This window comes from Chrysochloris asiatica, unplaced genomic scaffold (genome assembly GCF_000296735.1).
Source record: "Chrysochloris asiatica unplaced genomic scaffold, ChrAsi1.0 scaffold00160, whole genome shotgun sequence".
In the NCBI taxonomy this organism is placed as follows: domain Eukaryota; kingdom Metazoa; phylum Chordata; class Mammalia; order Afrosoricida; family Chrysochloridae; genus Chrysochloris; species Chrysochloris asiatica.
The window spans coordinates 7,475,705-7,494,620 of record NW_006408678.1 but is presented as its reverse complement, the minus strand read 5'-3'; the positions used below and the strand labels follow the sequence as shown (position 1 = coordinate 7,494,620).

Here is an 18,916-nt window from a genome sequence, read left to right as displayed (position 1 = left end):
CCTACCCAGAGAAACAGTGATGCCAAAGATGGAGGCAGAGAGGATGACATGGAGAGATGGAGCGGCTGGGGACTCTAGACCCAGAGAGGGAGAGGAGGGGCTGTGTGCTGAGGACCAGGGAGCAGGCTTGTGGGGGCTACCATTTGGTTGGTTGATGATGCAAGGAGGGGATTGTAACCATAGCAATGTAATGATATACGATATGATGAATTAAAGCTAATGTTCTCCCGTGCAAACTATCACATAATTCACAAAAAAAATTTAAAAAAGAAAAAGAACTATGAAGACTTTTTAAATTCAAAATGCACAGTGCTTGATGTGTTAATAGTCTTAATTTGGTAAAATTTGTCTCTCAACTTTAGACTCACTTGTTCCTGGTGGTGGTTATGGTTATGTGGGGTGGAGTTGGTTCCAACTCATAGCAACCCTGTACAGTGTTTCCGAGGCTGTAAATCTATACGCGAGCGAAAGCCTCATCTTTCTCCTGTGGAACAGCTGGTAGTTTCGAATTGCTGACCTTGCGGTATTTGTTCCTAAAGGGTATAAATTTGGAGTTCTGGTGTGCACTATTGGACAAGCACTGGGTTGCTAACCACAAGGTCGGCAGTTCAGATCTACCCAGCCGCTCCTTGGAAACCCTGTCTACAGGGGTCACTGTGAGTCAGAACTACAGTAGGTGTTAATTTAGGAAATATGATTCTGCAGATCAGTTGTACATGAGCTTACTACTTTCCCTGCAACCAGGCTGGCAAAGTATGATCATCTTTTAGATTGTTGTTGTTGTTAAGTGCTGTCAAGTTACCCCCCCCACTCATAGCAGCCCTGTATAGGGTTTCTGAGGAGCAGCTGCTGGGTTTGAACTGCTGACCTTGTGGTTTAGCAGTCCAGTGCTTATCCTACAGCGCCACACTTCAGTGTTACTTTAATTTGTGTTCCTGAATTATTAGTAAGGTTGGCCAGATTTCTTTTGGGTGAATGTTTTTTGCCTACTTATCTATTGCTTTCTTTTAATTAACTTTTTTCAGAATGGAAATAATTTTCTTGGTCTTATGGGTGATGCATATACATTACACAAATTTCAACAATACTGAAAAACATAAGAAAAGATATAAAAATTGCTTGAATTTCTTATGTCATTAATATTGGATATCTGTTCTTTAATACACTCCTGTATTCACTCTTAAGGAGCTCTCATAGCATAGTGGTTATGAGTCAGGCTGCTAATCTCAAGGTCAGCAGTTCGAAGCTACCAGTGGTTCCGTGGGAGAAAAGATGAGGCCATCTGCTCCCGTAAAGATTTATAGCCTCAGAAACCCAATACAGGGTTGCTGAGTCAGAATCGATTCCATGGCACATTACCACCATCACCATATTCTCGTACTTGGAGTCCTGGTGTGGCATTGTAAAATAAGTACCCGACCTCAAGGTTGGTTTTAACAGCAAGGTTGGCGGTTCCAACTCACCAGCCACCCCTTGGAAACCCTATACAGGGTCCCTATGAGTTGGAACTGACTTGACAGCACTTAAGAACAGACTCACACTTGCACATATGTGGTTGTATGAAAATGAGGTTATATCAAACAAATAGTGTTTATATCATGGGACTTTTATATACTCTGTATGTGTGTTTTGATATGGATACACAGATACATAATTTTGTTTGTATTTGGAGAAACTCTTGCTTTCTATTTCCTCTTCCCAGTATCTAGTTTACAAGCTGTAATGTATCCTTTTGTGCTTTTCTTATGCATACACAGTGTCAGACAAAACACACACATACATACAGAAATCTATCTATTGGAGGTATGGTTATTAGATTTTTGTCCATAGAATTGTATCATCCACTTTTCTGTAACATGGAGAAAATATGGACAAGTCAACTAGAACTGGTATCAGTTTAACCCTTTTATTCTTCAATGATCACAAAATCTGTGGTGTTGGGTGTACTGTACCTAGTTTATTCAACCACCTCCTTTTGTGTCCAATTTTGTGCCTACAACCTTACAAACACATTTGTCTTTGTTGGCCAGTTTCTTCTTTCATTTTTCCATTTTTGTAGTGGATTTAGCACTGGAAAAGTAAGACTGCACATATCCACTCTGCTGCCTGTGCATGCACTGACTAATAGATGGAGCAGTGATCGGTCTCCATCAGAAGTGACGTGATTGGTCACTGGTACGTTACTTTCATAGTGGTTTATGGACTAAAGAGCTAACAGGGAAGTTGGTATTTTATGGAATTGCTTACAGCTGAAACTTGCTCTCCAGCTTAGAGAAGCTAAAGCAAATGGAAGAATTGAAGAGGTCCAAGAGCTGAACAGAAAATTTCAAAGATCAGCTCGAGAAGATAAAACCAAATACTATAATAACATATGCAATGATTTGGAGTTGGGTAACCAAAAGGGAAGAACACGGTCAGTATTTCTCAAGCTGGGGGAACTGAAGAAAAAATTCAAGCCTCGACTTTCGTTATTGAAAGATTCTCTGGGCAAATTATTGAATGATGCTGAATGCATCAAGAAAAGATGGAAGGAATACACAGAGTAATTGTACCAAAAGGAAATGGTTAATGTTCAACCATTTCAAGAGATACCATATGAACAAGAGCCAGTGATACTCAGGGAGGAAGTCCAAAGTGCATTGAAAGAATTGGCAAAGAACAAGGCACCAGGAATTGATGGAATAAAAATTGAAATCTTTCAAGAAAGTGAGGCAGCACAAGAGGCACTCACTCATCCCTGCCAAGAAATTTGGAAGACAACTGTTTGGCCGACTGATTAGAAGAGATCCATATTTGTGCCCATTCCAAAGAGAGGTGCCCCAACAGAATGTGGAAATCATTAGACAATCTCTTTGGTATCTCAAGCAAGTAAAGTTTTGCTAAAGGTAATAAAGAAACGGCTACAATTGAACAGAGCATGGGAACACTGAATGTTTTAAAATTGGGAAAGGTGTGCGACAAGATTGTGTTCTTTCATCATATTCAACCTGTTTACTGAGCAAATAATACGAGAAGCTGGGTTCTATGAAGAAAAACGTGGCGTCAGGATTGGATGAAGACTCACTGACAACCTGCGATATGTCGATGATACAACCTTGCTTGCTGAAAGTGAGGATTACTTGAAACATTTACTTATGAAGATCAAAGAGCACAGCCTTCGATATGGATTACATATCAATGTCAAGAAAACAAAAATCCTCACCACTGGACCAATAAACAATATTCTTATCAACAGTGAAAAGATTGAAGTTGTCAAGGACTTCATTCTTCTTGGATCAACTATCAACACTCGCGGAAGCAGCAGTCAAGAGATCAGACGACGTATTGCATTGGGCAAATCTGCTGCACAGGAACTTTTTAAAGTATTGAAGAGCAGAGATGTCAGCTTGAGGACTAGGGTGCGCCTGACCCAGGCCATTGTGTTTTCAATAACCTCATGTGGATGTGAAAGCTGGACAGTGAATAAGGGAGATCGTAGAAGAATTGATGCCTTTGAGTTGTGGTGTTGGAGGAGAATACTGAAAGTGCCGTGGACTGCCAAAATAACCAGTAGATCTGTTTTGGAAGAAGTGCAGCCAGAGTGCTCCTTGGAGGCCAAGATGGCTAAGCTTCATCTCTCATACTTTGGACATATTGTCCAGAGGGAACAGTCGCTGGAGAAGGATGTCATGCTGGGTAAGATGGAGGGTTAGAGAAAAAAGAGGAAGACCCCTAAAGAGATGGATTGGCCAGGTGGCATCATTGATGGACTCAAGTGTGGCAACGGTAGTGAGGTTGGTCCAGGATCGGACATTGTTTCATTCTGCTGTGCATGGGTTGCTATGAGTCGGTTCCGACTCGATAGGCACTTGACATCAATAACTTACAGCTAGTATATACCGGGAGATTCCTGGTTTGGCGCTGTGGGCTAATGCGTCAGACTTAAAAGCCTTTGAACTGCAAGGTCAGCAGTTCAAGCTTACCAGCTAGCTGCTCCTCAGAAACCTTATACAGGATCACTATGGGTCGGCATCGACTCACTCAATGGAACTTAACAACCACAGTATATACCAGAGCTCTGGTAGCGTACTGGTTATGAGTCAGGCTGCGAACCTCAGGGTCAGCAGTTTGAAACTACCAGCTGTTCCGCCAGAGAAAGATGAGGCTTTCTGCTCCTATAAAGATTAACAGCCTCGGAAACCCTGTACAGAGTCACTATGAGTGGGAAGCAACTCCTCGGCACATGACCACTACCAGTATATACCATGTGACTCACATTTGAATCATGCTGTTAGAAACTGCTGACTCTGAAATTTGCTTTTATCAGAACTATGCAAAGTGAGGATTCCTGTATATGCTTCTGATTTAAAAAAATAATAATAATATGGCATTTCCATTTATCTGATTCAAGGAATATGGTATTAAAAGGATATTTTTTTTTACTTGATATTAGTACATTTGTAAAACGTACTGTATTATTTATAGAAGAGTCAGCAAGTATTTCTGTATCATGCTGGGATCTCATTGGAAGATAGTGAAGTACTTTGGCACCTTTTCTTCTATGCCATGTGTTCAGACTGCAGTGCTTTGGGTTAAAAAAAACCTTTTTATTATGAAGTGGGTGAAGATTTGCAGAGCTAAACAATTTGTCATTACAGTTTGTGAATGTTTGTTTCATGTCTTCAATTGCAATTCCCACCTTGTCACCTCACTTATCCCACTTCCTCTCTGTGTTTCCTGTTTCCTGTCTTCTTTCTTTTTAGCCTTTCTTTTTTGTGCCCTGGGGCAAATGCTGTTGATTTGCTCTTGATGGTTTGCTCTGTGTGACTTTATTTCCTTCCTGTTACGTGGCTCTTCTTAACAGGCTTTCCCTGAAGCTCAGTGTCTTTTCCATTTGTATGTCATCTGCCATGGCCTGGACTAGCAGATAACCAGGCATTTCAGATTGGTGTCTGCCCTGTGGATAAATGGACTTCACATTAGGAGCTTCCTGGAAGTTGAATGATGGACTTTGAATCTTAGGGACCTCTGGCTTGACTTTCCTCAGGCCTTTATTTTTTTACCCAGTAGTTTTCCAGGTGGTTCTTGTAGGTGAATGATCTATTACTGGGTTAGGAGTTTTGTCTTTAGTTTTTAATGTGTAAACTGCTATTAGTGGATCATATTGTGCTTCCTAAAATCTAAAAGACTTGATTTGTATGTTTTTTTTCTCCCATGCCTTCAGGCTAGCAACATGGTGAGTGTCAAAACTTATAACTTCATCTTTTGAGGAAACTTTAAAAAAATGTTGTCATGTATAGAGTTCCTTAAAGATTCTAACTTTAATCCATTGTCCCCCCTTTTTTCTGAACAGATTTTGTTAATTTTTTTACAAAAAATGGATTTGCTACTAACCAAAACTCCTCCAGATGAAATAAAGAATAGTATCTTACCAATGGTTTACCGAGCGCTAGAAGCTCCTTCCATTCAGATCCAGGTATAGTTTTGTATTTGTTTGTCTTTAATGGTGATTTTCATTCTTAAAGCAGAGTAAAGAAAGATGGAAGGTATATTTTGGGTTTAAGTCTTAAAACCTTTTCTGTAAGATTTATCAATAATATGTTATGTATTGAACTCCATTAATGATATATTATTATTAAAGTACATCTACACCTAACAAAGGAGCTCTGGTAGTGTAGTGGTTATGAATCGGGCTGCGAACCTCAGGGTCAGTAAGTTGGAAACTACCAGCTGTTCCACGGGAGAAAGGTGAGGCTTTCTGCTCCTGTAAAGATTTCCAGCATCAAAAACCCTGTACAGGGTCGCTATGAGTCAGAACCGACTCCACAGCACATAACAACAACAACACCACCTAACAATTTTTAAGAATCAGTTGATGAATATCTGTTTTGGGAAATAAATTGATTGATTGTTTTTATTTATTACCAATGTACTATTACAGAATAAGATTTTATATACTGCAGCTTAGATTGTTGTACTTCTTTCTGCTTCTTAAATGAATAATTTAAACATGAATGAAAGTATTCTTGAAAATGTCAAAGGTAATTGTCTTTTTTTTATGAAATCATTAAATAGGTATTTCCCATACACATAATATTCTTTCATGCTTGGTACTTCATTTTCTGTTTAGAAAAACTGTTCCTTCTCCATTGAAATAAATTTGTAGAGCAGGTAGACAATATGTCAGTAAAACCATCCCTAATGCATTTCTATTAATGCTGTTGTTCCAGACAAACTATCTTGAAACACCATGTACTTTGACAAACTTTTAGTTTGATAGTCATTGCTTTTAAAAATTCATTTCTGTGTACTGTCTGGAATAACATTTTGAAGCACAATTAAAAGTCTTACTTAGTTTCAGTTTTTACCTTTGGGAAATACATTCTTAAGAACATCTCACTGAACATTTAAGTCTGTATTTATAAGTTTCTAGTTCCTTTGCTAGTATGTTGTTGTTGTTGTTGTGTTCTGTGGAGTCGATTCCAACTCATAGCAACCCTGTACAGGGTTTACGAGGCTGGAAATCTTTCCGGGAGCAGAAAGCCTTATCTTTCTCCCGCAGAACAGCTGGTAGTATAGAAATTCTAATAATGAAAAATAAATTTTAATTTGTTAAAGCTATTGATTTAAACATTAAAAAAAAAAAAACCATGAACCTATAGCCACACATTACAAGGTAGCTTCAGAAAGTTCGTGGAAAAGCGAGATGAAAATTTCCCATGAACTTTTTGAAGCCCCCTCATAAAAGGCCACTTTTGGGGGCTCATTTCTGTTGTTGTCTTCTAAGTTTTGTTGTTTATATAATGCTCTGAGGTTGATGTTTTAAAAACAAAAAAAGAATTCTTCCTTACGATGAAATCATCCTTCCTAAAAGCAAGAGAAAACATGCTGCTTTTGTCCAAATGACAGGGGTGAGTGGGAAGATGTGCTTGTTACGTCTATATTTTAGTGTTTTCCAAAGAAATTGTGAACTCTATCTTCTGGAAACATTTTCGGATAAAGGAGAATAATGGTTGAATGAGTGAAGGGGCTGGTTTTCGTTTTTTTAGAGATAGTGGACACTTCTTAAAGGAGTTATTTGAGCCAGTAAGTACCATCCACCCATATTTTACTGAAATAATTTGTATTTAATTCAAACTGACTTGTGAAGCTTTGGTAAATTTTAGAAAGAACCAGGGCTGATATCATTCAGTATAGTCTTTATTAACCAGTCCAACCAATTAGTATCAACATTGCTTGAAAAGTATATGATGAAGTCAGAGTGGGAGACTCCTAGAGTAAGAAACAAAATGTTTTTATCGGGCTTCACGCACAGAAGGCTGTGAAAAACTTCTAAAAGTCGTTTTGGAGACTTAGATAGGTATTTTCTGAAATGAAATTTGATTGAAACTTTTAAGTGTTTGAAAAACATTTGGAAAGGTAAAAGATGCTTTTCTAAAGCTAGCAGCCTTCAAAGGAGGTATTATAGAAATGTATGTATAAGATGGGTTTTGTTTCTTGAATTATTTACCTTTTAAAATAAGCATAGAAACTATGTGCATTCTACCACCGCCACCTCTCCCCAACACCCCAATTATAGAGACAGAAAGTATAAAATAGGATGTAGAAATTCCTAGGCATCTAGTCATTGAATTTCCTGAAGGAATTTTTGTTGTTCTTTGTCATCTCTAAGTGCTTTATCTTGTTTCCTAGGAAGAAGGGTCACCCATCATTTAACTAAGTGATTTAGACATAGCTTAAGATTTGTCTCTTTGTAACCCACTCTCCTGAGCTTGATTAATAAGAGAGAGCTACTCTCTCTCATTTATCTGTGTAATCAGTTAGACGCTGATCTTCCTTCAAGAGTCACCCTCTGGTTACGGGAGCACAGTACCTCACCCAGGCTTTTTCTTCTCCACTATCTGTGTGGCTTGTATTTCTTTTCCTCTAATTATATTACCTGAGGCCTGGTGTGGCACTGTAGGATAAACACTGGACTGCTAACCACAAAGTTGGCAGTTCAAACCAGCCACTCCTCAAAAGCCGTATACAACGAGAATTCTATTACCCAGGTAGTTCTGAGTGAATATAAAAATTTTACAATTGCCTTTTGGATACATTTTGGGAATAAATTAAAGCAAATAAAATAACATGCCAGTACTTGGGCGCCAGATTCCCAGCAATTTATTTATTTATTTCTGCTGACTACAAATACCTGTTAGGTTTATCGTATATTGTCAGTTGTTGTGCTGTCAAGCTGATTCCAACTCATATCGATCCCAGGATAAGCTGGTGAGTTTGAGCTTCTGTCCTTGCGATTCAAACAGACCTTGCATTCCAGTATTTATTCTGCAGCACCACACCAGAACTCCATAGTTCATCCTATAGCAATGCTGCTTGTTGTTAAGAGCTATTGAGTCAGTTCCGACTCATAACAACCCTGTATAGGTTTTCTGAGGAGCTGCTGGTGGATTTAAACCACCAACTTGTAGTTCAAACCAACCTTGCAGTCCAGTGCTTATCCTACAGTGCCACTCCAGGCCTCAGTAGTTCATCCTATTTCCTGGTTGTTCCTTCCCTGGTGCACATTTGTAACTCTACTTTGCTCAGAATCCCTTGTCTGTGCTTTGCTAAAGGATCTTTGTTCATTAGTGTTCCTTCTACCCTTCTGAAGGATCTGACATGGATGTTCTAGCCAGTTCTCAGGCCATTTCTTCCTCTTGTTCTTATCTCATTCAGCGTTCCCAGTACTTAACTATAGGCATCATACTAGTTAACATGAAGGACTTAGATCACTTCCCTGTTTCTATAAATTATACTTTCTTAAGGTTCAGAATTTGGAAGCACTTACAAATATAAAGAAAATAATAACTCTTGGTTTAAGATGACCACTGTTACTGTTTTGGAATATGTCCTTCTACTCTTTTTTTAAGCATGTAGACAGATACTTATGTACATACACAATCTTGAAAATTATAATTACAGTACTGCTTTATTATATTTTTTTTCTTGAGTACCATTAAATAGTCTTAAAAGATTTTAAAGTATTTGTATTATTTTGCCTTATGTAGATATTGGTAACAACTGGAAGTCCCTTATTTAAGAGGAATTCTCTGTCTTATTTGGACTTGATTTTCCTTCATTGTAAAAGATAGTAAAATGTAGGCATTCCTATTTTTAAAAAAATAAATGAGGAACTGTGTTATGAGAGAAAGAGATTATGGATAACACCAGACCTCAGATCATCATCTTCTGAGCCTGTTTCCTCATCTGTAAAATGGAAAGTGATAATAACTTTTCTTCAGTTATGGAGAGAACCAAATGCATGAAAGCTTATTTCAAACTATATGACAAATGAGCAAATACTGAATGCTTTTTTTTGTTTTATGAATATGCTAGAAATGGATGAAAGTATCTTTTCTAAAATTGACTCAATATATATTTTCTTACTAGGAACTCTGTCTAAATATCATTCCAACCTTTGCAAATCTTATCGACTACCCATCCATGAAAAATGCTTTGATACCAAGAATTAAAAATGCTTGTCTACAAACATCTTCCCTTGCTGTAAGTAAATGCATTTAAGTTTTGCTTTTCTTTATTTCTCAGTGGCTTAATTAATCTTCTTATTGTTCAGCAACCCTTTATTGTTTGTTCACGTATTTCTTCTTGGCTATAGGTAACTTAGGAAGCCATGGCGATTAATTGTTGAGCTACTAACTGCAAGGTTGGTGGTTCAAACCCACCAGCAGGCTCTACAGAAGAACGATGAGGCTGTCTGTTCCTACAAATATTTAAAGTCTCTGAAAGTCTAAGGACTGGTTCTATTCTGTACTATAGGGTGGCTATGAATCATAATCAACTCATTGGAAATGGGTTTTTCTGGTAAAGGTAAACTATACATGAGACAGAAGTGAGCATTAGCTGTAGTGTTCTCTGGTGTGTAATTTACAATATTGCATCTCTAACCTTACTCCCTGTCCTCTTACTGTGAGTACCTCAGTCTAAAATTTAAGTGATTTTTATTTTATTTTATTTTATTTTATTTTCTGCTTGAAATCATAATTGGTTTTTCTGGTAGTTTTAAAGTGTTCCTTTGTATATACCCCAAAAGCTTTTTGAATGGCTTTCTCTATAAATGGCCTTTATTTTCAGTCATCTACATAGTTTTTTACATTCTGCACTTGTCTACTTTCAAAAAAAGTAAAAAAAAAATGCAATATACTTATAAGTTAATATGAATGCAAGTAGGATATACTCATTTTCCTCAAAGATATGGGCTGAGAGTAGTTACTTCCTTTGAATATAAAATTTTAATACTTAGTTACTTGGTAGTCCAGGAAGGTAGAATAAATAACATAGTATAAATGACACAGAATAAATAACACATCAGGAGCAATAAGTGTCCCTAACCTTTTATGTAATTCTAAATCGCAAGAACTTATTACAGAAGGAATATTGCAGTCTTTTCAAAGAGCAGCTTTAGAAAAGAGGGAGAAATGTAATTCACCTGATTAGTTGTTCTGCTGATGTCTGATAAGGAACCATTTATTAAGTTTTTATTTTTAAAGATAGTTCTTTGTTGAGCTCACCTATTTTTTTCTGGTAAAATATGGATTTAAATTTTTTAAAGTTAGTAGCCTAACAGAATTATAGGCAAAGGCAATTTAAATGAAGAGGAAGACCCCCCAACGAGATGGATTGGCCAAGTGGCAGTATTGATGGGCTCAAGCATGGCAACAGCAGTCAGGTTGGCCCAGGTTCGGGCAGTGTTTCGTTCAGCTGTGCATAAGGTCGCTATGAGTCGTTACCAACTCGATGGCACCTAACAACAACAACATTGTGTTTTATGGACTTATTAGTGTGGCATTGTAGCATAAACACTGGACTGCTAACCACTAAAGTCAGCAGTTCACAACCCATAAACTGCTCTTTAGAAACCCTATATAGGGTCGTTGTAAGTCGGAACCAACTTACTGGCACTTTAACAACAGCAACAACATTTACCCTTTTAATTTATTTAGGAGTCCTGATGTGCTGCTGTGGGTTAATAGGCTGAACTGCAAAGTCAGTTTCAACTGCAAGGTCGGCAGTTCAAGTTCACCAGCTGCTCCTCAGAAACCCTATACAGAGTGTCTGTGTTAGAACTGACTTGATGGCACTTAACAGCAACAACAAATTCACTTTAATTCATGCTTGTGCTAGAAAGGCTCTAAAAGGAAAACATACACCATAACCAGAAAAAAATGTCACTCACATTTTTACTGAAATAACCAAAGGGACTAGAAGTTAAAAAACCTTAGCTCTTATTCTGACTCTGCTAAAAATAGCAGTGTGACCATACCTCTCTGAGTCTCTTCCTCATTATAAAAAATGATAAAATACAGACCTATTTTCTAAAATTCTCAAATTGTATGACTGAATGTTTAAACTAGGCAGCAGTACTATACCACCCCTATTGGGCAATTCTAGTCTGTAGGGTTCCTGTGTCTCAACACTACATAACAGTGTACAGCTGAAAACTCACTTCTCCAAATTCCTTTAAAATAGTTAAAAAACCATAATATGTGTTATTTTATGACAGTACAAATTTATCTCAAGACACATACTCCGTTGTAGTCCTTGTAGGTGTGCAGAGTGAAGTGGGAAGGGAGCATGGATACTTGAATTACAGTAATGCCCAATATGGTTTTGTCCTCTTTAAAATGAATTTCTAACAGTAATCCTGGAATTCATTTGCATTTTATATACTGCTTTCAGTGTACCTAATTTCAGAGTGACAAATGTGAATTCTTGAATTACACTGTAAGGTTTAAAAATACTGCTTATAAAATTCCTGAAACAGTCATGAGTTAGAAGTGCGTATCTTAATACTTTCCCCCAAATGAAGAAAAATAAACCCTACAGTGAATTCCCTAAAATGCTCCAAGAGTTATATTTATTCATAGCTCATATGACTAATATTTTATGTATCATGAAAGAAAAGAAAATTAAAGTAGCATTTCTGGTTTCTCTTATAATGTGTATATTCCACAGGTTAAAATAATTATAAGAGCAAACGAAACCTTCAGATACTTCATTTTTATTTTATAATCTCTCTTGTACTTTGAAGGAGCTCTGGTAGCGTAGTGGTTACGAATCGGGCTGCGAACCTTAAGGTCAGCGGTTCGAAACTACCAGCTGCTCCGCGGGAGAAAGATGAGGCTTTCTACTCCTGTAAAGATTTACACCCTCGGAAACCCTATACAGGGTCGCTATGGGTCGGAACCGACTCGATGGCACATAACAACAACAACAACTTGTACTTTGAATTTCAGAAAACATTATTTTTCAGAAATAGAATTTTATTTTAATTTTTCTTGCAGAAATGTACTTTTTTAACCAACCAAATTAGTTTTTGCTACTGTTAACTTTTTAATTTGAGTAATTTTATATAATTTTGATATTGAAGTCCTGATTTAAAGGTACTTACTCTGTCTTAATAAATTCTAGCTAAAAGCCAGAGTCTGAAATATGTATCAAAATAGTCAGGTGAGTATAGAACTTTGATGATATAGCTTATAAATTCCAGATTTTAATAATTATATTAAAGGTGTACCTAAAAATAGAAAACTTTTTTATATGTAATGAATATAGGTAATCTTCACATGTTGTTGAAGTATTTAGTTTAAGAATGCACCAAACCTGAGTTAGGAAAAAAATTTTTAAAAACTGGAATTGATCACTTGGTGGAGAGCATGTAATCTTTTTACAATTCAAATGTCCCTAATGTTCTTAGTAAAGTCATGATACAGGTATTGTCATTGAACAGTGTTTTGTGAACTAGACCATCTCGTGATTTGAACGTCATGGGGGCACCATATTAAAATCTCAGGGCTGCTCGCTTCCTGTTGTCCTTTGCTGCCGTCACCACCGCTGATGCTGGAGTTACTGGTGGGAGACTGGAGGCACAAGCACTGGAGGCAGCAGTAGATGAGGAGGGAAATGAACAGATATATTTCTTATATTAATAAAAGAGAAGAGCTTCTAGAACTACTTTTAGTCTTGAGATTTTAATGTGCGTATCTGTGAAGATCAAATTTACACTTAAATATTGTGTTCTAGATTGCAAAGACAAATGGCTAATGCACATGTCTATACCTCTTTTCATAGGTCCGTGTAAACTCATTGGTATGCTTAGGAAAGATTTTGGAATACTTAGATAAGTGGTTTGTACTTGATGATATTCTACCCTTCTTACAACAAATTCCATCCAAGGAACCGGCGGTCCTCATGGGAATTTTAGGTAGCTATAAACAGAATATTATTTTATGCTGCTTTATTGTTTTAGTTAATGTAAATTAAATATCCAACTATAAACCATTGTATTCTCTAGTTGAAGTATGATGGTATCATGTCACAGTATACTTCTGAGTTAATTTTAGCAAAATTTTTAGAATCTTGATATTTACAAAGGGATGATAAAATATGATTTTCCCCATAAAATGATTCAAAGGATGAGAAAGAGAGCAAAGCTACTTCGAATGCTAATATAGAGGCACTTTGCTAAGTAATTTGTCTGCGTTACTGTATTTTGTCCTCCCTTAGATTCAGTGAGATAGGTAGATGGGGTTGCCATGAGTCACAATCCAAAATGGTTCAAGGACCCAATAACATTTCTGGTTCACAAAGAAAATGAGGCTCAGAGAAGATAAGCTAGTTACTCAAAGTCACACAACTGACAAATAGTTGAGTTGTGTGTGTTTTGATTTGTAAATTTAGATTTGTTTAAATCTTAACCAAAGCCCTGTTGTGGCACTGTAGGAGAAGCATTGTACTGCTAATCTCAAGGTTGACAGTTCAGACCTACCAGCCACTCCTTGAAAATCCTATACAGTGTTGCTATAAGGTGGAACCAACTCTATGGCAGTTAAGAGTAACAACAACAAATCTTAAACAGTATGTTTCACTTCCAAGTGATGTTCTGCAGAAACATATTAGCCTTATAGCACATTCTGTTCTAGCAGTTAATTGCAAATTACTCTGTCAAAAATCTCTTAAAATGCTTGTAAATAGTTAAAGCTCTGCAAATTTGCTCTGGAAATGCCAGGATGTGCTGTACCTATAGAAGCAGACAAAGTTGTGGAATCACCAATAGTGATACTAATAGGTTCAATGTTTATTAAATTTGAAGTTGTTTGTTAATTTTGAAGAAATTATTATCCTCTTTTAACTATAGTGTGTACCCTATAGAAAGTCCCCGGAAAATATTTGTATAAACATCAGCAAGTATTGTGAACCTCTGTAGGTAGACAGAACTTCTGGGAAATGTGACTCTTTTGTGCTCACAGAAGTTAGTCGTGAGAGTTTGGTGTAATAGGAAAGCATTCTGGCTCAAATCTTGATTCTGTCAGTTCTTGGAATGACTTTGAGCACATTTTTTCATCTATAAAATGAAGATAAAAATAACATCATGATAGGATTTTTGTGAAAATTCAGTGAAGCAATTAAAGGGTAAGACAGTACTGAGCAGAGTGCTCACCAAATAAGCACTCAGTAGCCACTCAGGAAAGAATTTCTTTTGAGTATGTAAACCATGTGTACATTGTTGTTGTTAAGTGCCATTGAGTCAGTTCTGACCCATAGTGACCCTGCTGGGATTTCCAAGGAACAGCTGGTGAGCTTAAACTGTCAACCTTGCAGTTCAAACTGATTTTGCAGTTCAATGAAGTAACTCACAGTGCCTATTAGCAGGGGAATACTAAGAGATAGTGTGTTCTAACACTTTGGGTTATATATAAATAAATAAATAACAAAACTCAGAACATAACCAAGAAAATGATTTGGAGCATGTGGAACCAATGAAGGCTTTGTGGAATAGGTTATAAAGGACAGGACCTTGCAGTTCAAGTAAGTAGTTGAAGTAAACAGGGAGGATAATGTAAGCCTCAAACATGCCGAGTCTGATTTGCTGAAGAAGATTACTTATATATACACACTTTGAAGTTCTGTATTTTCACAGACAAAGTACTCACAGAAATAACAACCACATACATATAACGTGCATACCACACATAGGAAACTAAATGGTAAGAGGTTGTGCAGTTTGCACAAAATCATAGAACACATGTTATATGCATAAAAATATGTAGATGCTTCCAGTTTGCTTAGCAAATCTAGAATGTAGATGTAGATGTCATCAGCTACACTGTATGAACCTGATTCAGGTAAACTTTTACATTTTTATGGTATCATTAAATAGAGTCCTGGTATGGCACTATGGGAGTCCTGGTATGGCACTGTGGGTTAATGTGCTAGACTGCAAAGCCAGTTGAACTGCAAGGTTGGTGGTTCAAGCTCACTGGTGTCTTCGGCGTCTTCTTGGAAACCCTATACGGGGTCGCTATGGGTCAGAACCGACTTGATGGCAGTTAACAACAACAGTGGCACTATAGGATAAACACTAGACTGTGAACCACAAGGTCAGCAGTTCAAAACTACCAGCCACTCTCAGAAACCCTGTACAGGGTCACTATGAGTTGGAACTGACTAAACAGCACTTAATAGCAATAGCATTAAATATACTCCTACTTCCCCCAGATAATTATGTGTGGCTCTTTACCTATGGCTGAAGTCATTCTCATCTAATGTAAGAACATCATTATTCTAGACACTGTTGGGAAAAATTTGTGAATATGCTACTTATTGAGATTTCACATCGGTTCGCTGTTTTCATGATTTCTATCCATTTTTTTGTGTTAAATTGCAAACATGTGTCTTATTCTTTTCTATCAGGTATTTACAAATGTACTTTTACGCATAAGAAGTTAGGAATCACTAAAGAACAGCTGGCTGGGAAAGTATTGCCTCATTTGATTCCTCTGAGCATTGAAAACAATCTTAATCTCAATCAGGTAAGAATATTATTTATGCCTTATTTCAGTGTGTGGTGTTTGGGGCATTAAACACAAAATTATGCTACATATAAAGATTAGTAAAACAAGGAGTACTGTAATCAAGGAAACAACTTCCCATTGCTTTTGCCATGTTCTGTTAGAAGCAAGTTTCAAGTCCTGTCTATACTAAAGAGGGGTTACGCAAGGGCGTGAGTACAGGAATGAGGTCATAATTGGTGGTCATCTGAGAGTCAAAGTCCTGGTGTGGCATCATAGGATAAGCACTCGACCTTATCGTCAGTTTGAACTGCAAGGCCAGTGGTTCAAACTCACCAGCTCCTCCTCACAAACCCTATACAGGGTCTGTGAGTTGACTCTACAGCACTTAACAACAACAATAACAACATCTTAGTGTCTGTCTGCTGTAGAGAAGACACAGGTAGTTCCTAACTTACAAAGGGGCTCCATTCTGAAGAGTCTGTATTAAATCTGATGGAAGTCAAATTCTTCTTTAAGATTTTAATTTTCATTATTATTGCTCTTTATTGCCAGTATCTTTTATAAATCCCATCTTTATGTCTTTGGAGGTTGACAACATTACATATAAATTTACAGATATATTTTAATGTAGACACACATACATGCACACATTTAAAAAATACACAAATCATAAAAATTTACTCTGACGAAGAGGAGCTAAACAGCATTGGTATTTTGTCAGCTGTGGCAGGGTCTGGATCATCAGGATTATCCCTGGGAATGGGATCACACCAGAAAATTACAGAGTTTTCGATACGATCCTGTTTTTTTTTTTTTTCTTCATATATTTCACTGCTTCTTGAATCTGCCTGTCAACTTTTGCAAAGTGATCAGCATTTAGGTTCACGTGTTCAAGCACATGTAACCCTTAATTTAGTTTTGAAAACATAAATATAGACGCAGTGTCTAAATGGCTATAAAATTGACCACATCTGCAAGCGAATGTCTGAGAATAGCATCAGCAGAATCTGTTACTACTGCTACCCAAACCCCACCCACTTCCATGGAGATGATGCTGACTCATAGGGACCCTATAGGACAGAATGAAACAGGAACCCTAGACAGTCTTCAGGTCTCTAAATCATTGCAGAAGCAGACGGCATCATCGTTTTCCCTTGGAGCAGCTGGTGGACTCAAACCACTGACCCTTTCAGTTAGAGTTGAGTGCTTTAACCTGTGCGTCACCAAGATTCCTTAACTAATGGTGTGGTGGTGTTGTTAAGTGCCATTGAGTTGGTTCTAGCTCATAGCAACCCTGTATCGGGTTTCTGAGGAATGACTTGGCTTGAACTACCAGCCTTTTGGTTAGCAATCTACTGCTTACCCGACAGTACTACACCAGAGCTCCTGATAAGATGTATTCCCCCTCCTCTCTCAAGTGTGATATAGTGTGGTTCCTAGTAACCTGACTATGTCATAATTGAGGATTAACTGTAGTCCAATTTGACAGAATGGAAAAGAGGAAAAATTAAGACTAAAATATAAAATGTTGTTGTTGTTATGTGCTGTGGAGTCGGTTCTGACTCATAGAGACCCTGTACAGGGTTTTTGACGCTGTAAATCTCTACGGGAGCAGAAAGCCTCATCTTTCTCCCATGGAACAGCTGGTAGTTTCGAACTGCTGGCTTTGCGGTTCGCAGCCCGATTCATAACCACTACGCTACCACAGCTCCTTAAATATAAAATATAAAATAGGTAGACTTTAAATGCCTATCTGATTTAGATATTTGAACTTTAAGATGTAGTAAACATTTGAGTAGGGAGGAATGTTTCCAAAGATTACCATAATATCTATCTGTATACCTCTGTCTCTGTAATTACCACAGCTGGTTTCTGATGTGTTTGATTTTTTTCCTTGAGAGTATGAACTTCTAGTAGGCTGGTACTATAATTTACACGTCATTATCTCCCCAGAATCAAGCACATGCTAGAAACAAAATTATTTCTTGGATTAAGAGAAAACTTGAGGTACAGAGTCAAGACAGTTCATAACAGAACTGGTGTTTAATGAAGTGTAATGGAAGAGACTAGGGAGAGTTCCTCTCTCACTGAGATTAACAGGCATGCAAGATGTACACTTAAGGGCTGAAAATGAATGAGAGTAATGAAGAAAACAGAAAGTTGGCAAATAAAGCAAAAGAGCTGAGTGAGTAAAGTTTTAGAAGCAGAGAAATTTGTAAAAAATCAGTCATATCAAACACTTAATTTGAAGAGAGAATTCTACCAGTTTGTTGTATTTTCTTCATTAATAATTTGTTAGTCTTTAATAGTTCAGGAAAAATTTAGCATCTACTATTGCTTCTTTCTTTCATTAACTTGTTAATGTGAATTAGATGAAGGTTTACAGACAAGATCATAAGCTTTACATTCAGCAAATTTCAGTGATTACAATCCCTTCTCTGCAACAACAGTTATCCTACTTCTTCCCTTTGGTTCCTCATTTACATTTTACATTTCACAAATGACCAAAGCAAAAATATTTGATGTACACATACAAAACAAAAAATAAATACTCATTTAAATGTCCAAAAGGCCAGCCTCCTTCCTGCAGACACACAGCCTTTCTCAGTCCCTAGCACTAGAGCCCACAGCTGCTCTGCGTCTCCATGCTACTGCCTCCACCACCATCTCTGCTGTCACCACTCTTCTAGGCTGGGATCTCACACTACACCATACTCTTCCTTCTTGATGGCCCTGGGATCATCTATTTGCAAAATAAAAGATTAACTACACCCCCTTTTAGTTATACATCTTCTGTAATTACAGTTGTGAAAATCACAGTTAATCCTGCTAACAGTTACTCACAGTTGAATCATAAAATCAGATCACCATCGTCCCCTATCCATTTTTACCAGATCCATCTTGATAAAAGCAAAACTATCCCATAGGGATTCTGCCTTACTCTCCTCATTCTGAAACTAAGCACACTCATGAATGTTTATATAAGCCAGCCTCTTCATGCCTTTATAGCCTCTCATTTTTTATGTTGTTATTGTTAAGTGCCGTCGAGTCAGTTCCGACCCATAGCGACCCTGAACAGGGTT

General features: G+C 37.3%; 1 protein-coding gene across 1 annotated transcript in view; it reads left to right on the top strand.

The window, feature by feature from the left end:
* SCYL2 (SCY1-like 2 (S. cerevisiae)) overlaps positions 1-18,916 on the top strand; it is an 88,636-nt gene that overhangs the window by 55,850 nt on the left and 13,870 nt on the right. Inside the window, exons 9-12 of the mRNA XM_006871114.1 lie at positions 5,333-5,455; positions 9,412-9,525; positions 13,111-13,243; positions 15,733-15,851. Of these exons, the coding sequence (XP_006871176.1) occupies positions 5,333-5,455; positions 9,412-9,525; positions 13,111-13,243; positions 15,733-15,851 (489 nt within the window). The remainder of the gene's footprint in view (positions 1-5,332; positions 5,456-9,411; positions 9,526-13,110; positions 13,244-15,732; positions 15,852-18,916) is intronic.